Below are 8,838 nucleotides of genomic sequence, written 5' to 3' on the forward strand. Positions count from 1 at the left end.
CGTTAAGTATATATAGCTGCCCGATCGCCCGATAAGCAGCCCTACTAATTTCTTGCAGCGTCTACAGTATTTTGGAACGTTTTCATGTTTTAACATGTGTGTAAATCCTTTCAGCGGGGACTCATCACCCTTGTCACCTACCCAGACACTATTTAGCAATGGTTTGAGTAGATCAACTTCGACGCTTACTTTTGCCATGCTTGGTCTTGTCTTCCCTCGTGTAGCAATATCCATGTCCAAAGGGGTTCAAATTTCGCCTACTATTTGCTTCACATAGTGCCATGTGTGAAGGTGGAAAGGTAATTTAGGGAGATAAATCCAAACCGGGACTATAGGCAAATCTTCCTCCGGTTTGAAATCTGGACTCCATTTTTGAAGCTGCATCTGCTGCCCTTCAATGTCAACCGATCTCCTGTACCATGCTGTGTTAAAGTCTTCATCATTTGTAAAATCCAAAAAGACATTGTGATTATCATATACAACAATTTTCACCTAGCCTTTTAAGGGGAATTGCTCTAGAAATTGGGATCTAATTTTTTCAATTTGGGGACGGATCTTCAGGAATCTTCCCATAATCGTTCTTCTGCATTCTGCAGCCATGATTCCATAGTAGTCCCTTGTTCTGAAAATCACAGTCGGTCTTCCATTATGTGTGGTTCTTCTCGCAACCACCGATTCCTGTTCTTGCCTAGTGGGTGACGTACTGTTGTTTTTAGGGCTGGCCACTGATGTTGCATACGAGATTTTTCCATGGATTCCTTCTTGGGGTTGGCTAGCACTGGTTTGGGATCTGATTGTGGTTCCTTACTCATCAGATTGTTGCCGTCCGACTGCTCCATAAGGTGAGCGTGAGTGACAATAACATTTTCTATCAGATCTCCAAAAGTTTTCTTATATGGCGCGTGAGGCGCGTTCTACAGAGGTCTTCGAGTACTGTTTCAGTTCAATATTTTTTCCCATCATCTTACTGTATTACTTGTCTTTACAGTACTATTCTCAAGTTTGCTTATTCTAAATGCGATTCTTTCTTAAAATCAGCCCTATTTTCGCATAAACAATTAACACAATGTCCCGAGTTATTAATATTTCCAGCAAATCTTACCATCGCACATCATTAATGTAATCTCATTATGGAAAAGGGCCTAAACTACTCATATTGATTGCTAAATGGTCTACAGATGCCTTCTATCAAACCATTTGTCCGAAAAAACATACGATGTTATTTCCATTATCAAAATTGCACCATGATAATAGAACATGTGAGGCTTTCATTAAATGATGTGGCAAATTTTCAGTGGGCCACGTGGCAATGTGGGGCTAAACCAAAAATTTGATTTTTTTCCGAACCATTTACCTGATCCAACCCAAAGTTATGTTAGAGTGAGAAGCTGTGACAGAAGAGGTGGAGCGAGAAGGGGAAGACATCTTGTTGTAAGCAAATTCATCGACGCAGTAGATGGAGAAAGCGACGACGGCGATGCCAAGGCTAGGGAAAGCATGGCGGAACTGATTAGTCAACATAGGATGCTTCCTCCACTCGTCCCTCTTCCTAATGAACTCTCCTGTTGTTCCCAATTGCTTCCCCATTTTTCCAATCTTTTTGTTGATTTCACCCAAATTCTCTCTCCCCCATTCATCTACTCTTTTATGCCACTACTGCCATGGGAAGTTGACCTCCACCATCATACTAACCGCAATCACTATATTCACTATTGTAACCGCTGTCTCCACGACTTCATCATCGTAGTTACTGCTGCTGCCACCACCATAATCGTTGCTCTCATCACCTCCTCTACTCCCTTGCCTACCCACCACCATAGTCGCGACTCCTACATACGAATCCCCTAAAGTTATCTACAACTAAAAGGAAAAGTGAGGGAAAAAATCCTTATTGTTACACTATAAAATAGAATTTAAATACTTAGATAAATCATTGCTATCTTCAAGAAATTAAGTTAAAGAGTATTTAATTGAGAAAGAAAACTTCCCGGTGGCTGGGGGTGAGATATCTGAATTCAATTTTGATAGGATCATGTAAATGGATGAATGTAATTTTATGACGCAGATAACAAAACCTTGGGTCGAATCAGGTAAGTGGGTTGAAATAAAATTTATTTTTTGGTTCAGCCCCACATAACCACGTGGTACATTGAACAATAGTCATATCATTTAATGAAAGCTTCACGAGTTCTTCCGTCAGTAGTGAAAGCTGTTTTGATAATAGAAATAACGTCGTATGCTTTTCTCGACGAATAGATAGACGAAGGACATCCGTAAACTATCTAGCAAACTATATGGGTAGTTTAGGCCCTTTTAGGATCTCAATACTCGCTTCCTCTTTTATGGTCCAATTCGCAGTTTTGAATATCAATTTAGTCAAACATAAAAATATAGCTTAAACAGTATGTAAGACAAGTTCAACTACAATATTTTGAATCTAACACAATTGAATCTAACACAAGTTACTCACATTAAGGTCACTGAATTTTCTTTTTTATTCATCTATTAGTAACTTTGGGAACTAAAAGGCGATTACACTTTTAAAACCAGAATAGCTGCGCACAGAAACAACACAAGAGAACTTATAACTGCTGCAATTTTAAATAAGCATTGATTTTCTTTTCGACATAACGATCCAGCACTAGAAGAGATTAATAGAGCTTGATTGTTCCATATCACTGTCTTGTCTGCTAATATCGCAGGGAAAAAAGCTTCTATAGTATGGAAGGGACGAATAAAAGTCATTTTGTTGCAAAAGTAGTTCCATTGCAGGCATGAGAGGCGGCAAATTAACAATGACAGCATGCGATAAGGACCAATAACTTGCTGCAAAATGTGGAGACATCATTGATGTTCCAAGTCCGAAAAAGGACCCAACTGCTACCCTTCGCATTATGGGCACGTGAGGATGAAATCGGAGAGTGTTCTGCATTATTTGTGGGATCACACTGGGTATGTTGTTGTTGTTGTTGCTCTGCATCATTTGATTTCTCGCAAGTATATTGGATGCAGGAAATCCATCCATTGACATCACCTAGCAAGCAAGTACATTATATTAATTAGCAAACTTGTTATCTACCCCATGTCGTGGCTAATAGAGGAGCTAGAAATTTTAATAAGAGGATTAAAAATAGAAGGCAAGAATACCAAAAACTTGGACTTGAAACTAGAAAAAGACTTGAGAATCAATGATAGATAGACAAGACTCAAGAGATAGATAAACGATATATATATTTCTCACAGAAGAAATTGTGAAATAAAGAGCAAATGGATCCCAACCCTGTATCAAACACTCACTCCTATCTATTGATAGAAAAATCTTCGTCAAATACCGAACTTTGCCTTTTCTTAGGAATTAATCATATCGAAAGCAACTTTTCACTGAATTTAAGACTTTACACACCAAAAATACTAGTATTAAATGAAGGTATTTGTGCTTGGATGACGGCTTAAGATCAGCCTCACGAAAACCTTATATTCCTCTCGAGGAAGTTCTATCACGTGGAAACACGATCTTAAAATGGAGTTTTAACCTTAGCTGGTCAGAAGCAATTTTGTAGATTCATTTGTTGCCCTATTAAAAGCTTATATTTGGGCAACATCTATATATTTTTCATTGTGATCTTTTCGAACCATTTAGCTTTGGCCTCGGTCCTAGACTCCTAGTCATATCGCCCCAAACAACACACATTGAGACACAAAGGATGAGAGGAGTTACCTGGACTTGGTGTTGTAGGGCTTGAATGTATTGTATGGCCTGATCCAGCACTGAGGCTCTACTTGACTGGTCAAAATAGCATATTTAGCCGACATTAGAAAACATTAAAAAGCTGGGGAAAACTTGGGCAAACCAATATTAGAACGGCAAACAAGAGCATTATTCTTTTCAAAGTTTAAATGGAACAAAGGGAATTTCTATTCTTATGCAAATTCTAGTTGAGAAGAAAGCAATGTACTGAAATAAATTATTTCGTGTTTAGAGAAGTTCTAAACAAACAGAATAATTAACGTGAAAGAGTAATATCTACCTTGTTACAGTTGGGAATTAGTTCCTCCAGAACCTTCACCCTTTTCGCAATCCGTTGCCTACGTCTCTGCATGTATATGACACAAATATAAATAGAAGAAGCATATATAATTTCAAGATACATATCTAAATTCATATTCATTAACACAAAATGTACGACGTGATGATATTTAACACTTACCGGTAACCATACTATGCGTAGCCATGCATGACTCATGAGACTGATATAAACCACGTTCAATGTATTTTCTATGTATAATTACTATAGGATTGAGGCCTAAGAACTTATACCTCTACAGTAATTAATTAAGAAAAAAAGAAGGTAATTCAAGAAAGACTGACCTTCTCACTCATTTTATGCATTTTTACAAAACTTGCTTTTGAAGGCTGCAAACCATCTTCAATCCTTCTTGATGTTCTCCCACTTTCATTAGCCTGATAAATAACAAGATTATTATCAAGTTATAACTTATAATATAGTAAAAATACTACTAAGTCCCGCACATAGCGAATATCGAGATATGTTTGAGCTAAGTCAACTAATTGTAGTAGAGGAGGAATCAGGATTTAAAGTTCATAGGTTCAGAATTGTGGTCTGTTTCTGGGTTCTAATTTGATAACTCATACATATAGTTTAGATTTCCTAAGACAACACAGAATTTGGACCAAAGCTTCTGGGTTCGGCGGAACCCGTATCCCACATGCTTGCTTCGCCTCTGAATTGTACAGTTGAGGGCTAAAGCGCTCAATGGGCTCCGTGCCTTTCACAGTTAAGGTGGAGGGTTCAAATCCTATTAGTAGTGTAACCCCTAATATAATTTTAAAAAAACAGTCAGCTAATTGTGATTACATACAAGGATGGGAACAACGAACTCACATCAAATTCAGGCACTAAATGCTCTATATTTTCTCCACATTTTCTCTTTCTCCCTCTTGATTTCCTATCAAGGTTTTCATGACAGGGAATTGACCTAGTCTTCTTGTCTTGCTCTGACTGCTGAGAGTCAATCTTAAGCTCATGATTTTCCATCCCAGGGATACCTAAGGTTAGTAGAGTTGGTGGTGAATTGTCCAAAAATTTTGTCTGAGAGACTTCATCATCTTCGACCTTTAAATGACTCAAAGTTATTTTCCTATAAGAATCTTCATCTTCAGAAGAAGGAAAGCTTAAATTCCACTTTGATATTTGGTCACTCATTTTGTAGAAAAAAAAAAGAGATGGACAAAACTTGGTTTGAATAAATGAAACTATCCCCAATAAAAATTGGATGGAATGAAGAAGTTATAGTATATGGGGGGGGGGGGGGGGGGGGATGGGAGGTGGGAAATCGAAGCCAACCGCCTTCCTGGAAAATAGGAAATCAATGGCGGCTACCCACATGAAAAAATTTAGTAACTATATTTATATCATATCATAATATATTAAAATGTAAATGTGTATTAATTAACAATTGTTAAATGATAATGAGAAGTTTTATTGTGTGTCTCACACAATTTATATTAGTTGTGTGAGGCTCCTTTTTGTCTCATAAATTTGTGGACCCCAATCTTATACTTCCGGGTCCACAAAACTGTGAGACAAAAAAGGAGCCTCACACAACTAGTGTCAGTTGTATGAGACACAAAATAAAATTTTCCAATAATAATAGTGTATGGAATTAATTACACATGTTATATGTTAATTAGATTACTTAACGACCCGATTAAGTTGTTTACCATACAGATCCTCAGAAGAAATTACATTTGAATATACTGTTGTCATTGTTCAATTTTAGTCTTCAGTACACGACATTCAATCATTTTGAGCTCAACTATCAAAATGTTAACCAAGTATCGTATTCATTGTTTTCAGGAATAATTGTATCTTATTTTTTAGTTACCTTTGTTACTCAATTACATATTTCAATAAATATTTTATACAAATTAAGAGAGTAAACATCTATACACATATATTCCAAAAAAAAATGCTACTCCCTCTTTCATTATATATTGCAAAATTACCGAATAGCCACGAAAAAGAAAGAAAGCAAATTTCTTAAGAATTGTAGTCCAAAATAAATCATAAATTTTTGTGTGACCATACGTGATTTCATTAAGGTGTTAAAACTAGCAAAGCAAACATTGAGTGGCGATAAATCAGACAACAGAAGAGAAATATACCAAAAGAGACACAAACATTTAACGTGGTTCGACCAATTGACCTACATCCACGGCGGAGATGGGCAATCCACTAAATAAAAGAGAGTACAAAATATTGAGAGAACAACCTCACGAAAAGGCAAACACAAGTGACACACTAACACTTGTCCCGCAAAGTTCTCCCCTAAACACGACTCTCAAACCCCAGAATACTACATTGTGGATGCCGGTGAATGAGAAGGACGGATCTTCTATCTCTAATCCTTTTCCTACAAGAAAAGGGACTAGCCAAATATGAAAGAATTATATTTTCCTTCTAGGATAAGAAAAACTCAATTATGGTAAATATATTGTCCTTTCTTTCATGAGATAGGAAAATCAATTATGTTAGGAAAATCTGGACAAACACCTAACAATTCTCCCCCTTGGCCTGAATTTTCTGACAAAATAAACTTGGTCCACCTCTTCACATAGCCTTCAACAGGTCGCATCTCCAAATCTCCACCACAAAGTTTATCTCAATGTGCGTAGCACACCGGTTAAATTTCTCAGACAAAAATCACAACTATCGTCAAATATGTTGCGACTAGACCTAAACCCGCCAAGATGAACCTATCTTGATTGCCCTCGAGGCTTCATTCCGCTAATTCTGTATGAATTACAACTAAAGCGATGTTAGTTCATTAACTGTACCAGATGACTTGAAACACACAAATGATATTTAAAAACCAACAATAAGCAATTTTGTACATTTGAAATATATGAATCAACTGGAGCTTTACACTCTGTACTTTGGACTATTGTTACCCATCGTTTTATAATGTATTGTACTGTATTATATTATATTGTTTTATGAATACAACGTTTGGATAGATTGTATACTGTTTACTCTTGTTAAATAACATCTTTTCTGTTTGGTTTGACTAAATCGTACTGTAGTGTAACTGATAAGTTTACTAAAATACCCTCAATTATTTTAAATATTAAATTTATCAAGAATTACGATAATTTAAGACAATTCATTTCTATTAATTTATCACCAACTATGTCTTATAAATAGATTAAGTAATTAAATTCATGCAAATTCTAACAAAATCAATAGAACAATTCAATAATATTAAAAATAATAAAAAGTACACTCAATTCATAATTAGATCATAATAATAATATTAAAAAATAAAATATTAAATAAAGAATAATGACGGTGGAAACGAAGGAAGGCAAATTATGTAAAGAATGACAGAACCTATTCTTGTTGCTTTTGACCGTGGGGTTAGCAAAGAATGGCAGAACCAGTTTTGGAAAAAATGGGACTAAGACAAAATAGGTTATAGATTGGAGATTTGGAGTTTAAAAAAAAGTAAAGGATAAAATAGAATTATAGAGTAATAAATAAGGGTATAATTGAAAAAAAAAATAGAAAACAATCCCACAACACCAAATCGGTTGTTTAAAAAAGTGGGACTTATTGTAGCGGAACAATGAATTAACAATACAATACAATCAATTTTAACTAAACAATCAAAACAAACATTATTTTGAGATAACAATACAATACAATGGATAACAACCATCCAAACAAGCTGTTAATGAGCTATTATAGTGTAGAGTGTAGACGCATTATACACTGGAAGGGGGAAAAAATTGCCAGTTTAAATTTATCCCATAATTATTTTTACGAATAGTTACCAATTTAGCTAGGTACTGGTTTTCCCCCTTAAACGTTTAATGTACAGTTCTAAGTCTTCCATTTTATTTTTGTTTTTATTTGTATTTTTCACTCCCGTCATTTTTTTTTTTTTTTTTTTTTTTTTTTTTTTTTTTTTTAAGAAAAGGAGAGACCATCTATTAATGTATCCCTCTTTTGCATGAAAATTTCTGCATCCAATCCCTTCTTCCTTTCTAAAACTTCAATATATGGAGTCTCTGTTCATTTCTTTCCTCAATGACTTTACCCTCACTTCAACACAATATACTAATCTCAATCCATAGTCAAAATACGCGTTTCTCCAAAACAGCGTAGACTCTTCAAGCAACTTTGTTTGATACAATCCTAGAAATAGACAACCATAAATGTCAGAAGAACATAATTCCTATTTATGAAAGCCATCTATGGTGAGTCTTCCACAACATTCAGTGTCAAATACAAGGACAAAAAAGGAAAAAGTGAACTATTGAACAATATATTACTGTGTAGCAATACTATGTTTAAATTAAAAAGTAGCTGTGTTAAAATAGTAGGGAAAGAGGACGGTACATAGAGGAGCAACACAAGAATTAAAAACGCCACAAATTTCTAACTCAGCTTATTTAAATAATGGATATTTTAATTCATTCCAAAGTAATATCACTTCGATTATGTATTACTGTATAAGCTAGTGGCTATAATAATTGTTCAAAATATAAAAAACTGTGTTAATCCCTTAGACTAGTAAATACTCAATTTTAAGTCGTTAGAGATGTTAACTCGCTAGCAATATTTTAAATTTAGGTAACTTTAATTTGAAAACAAAAATGTAACAATAACAAACAGATAAGAAACTAAACATTACATTATTAGAATTCGATGACAGCTACAAGGATAAATAATAAACCATGGAAATAGAAAATTTACTAATTTTTCATAATTCAAAAAGAAATGAGAAATAAAATAAAAATGGAAAATATTCAAA

General features: G+C 34.8%; 1 protein-coding gene across 1 annotated transcript; it reads right to left on the reverse strand.

Annotated features, from left to right (window-relative positions):
- LOC109222162 (transcription factor PIL1-like) lies at positions 2,636-5,250 on the reverse strand. Its single transcript, XM_019386554.1, has 5 exons — positions 4,905-5,250; positions 4,370-4,462; positions 4,029-4,094; positions 3,719-3,784; positions 2,636-3,034 (listed from the first exon to the last, which is right to left on the reverse strand). Exons 1-5 carry the CDS (start codon positions 5,223-5,225, stop codon positions 2,642-2,644), a joined length of 939 nt encoding a protein of 312 aa, XP_019242099.1. The 5' UTR covers positions 5,226-5,250; the 3' UTR covers positions 2,636-2,641.

Source organism: Nicotiana attenuata, chromosome 2 (genome assembly GCF_001879085.1).
Source record: "Nicotiana attenuata strain UT chromosome 2, NIATTr2, whole genome shotgun sequence".
Taxonomy (NCBI): Eukaryota; Viridiplantae; Streptophyta; class Magnoliopsida; order Solanales; family Solanaceae; genus Nicotiana; species Nicotiana attenuata.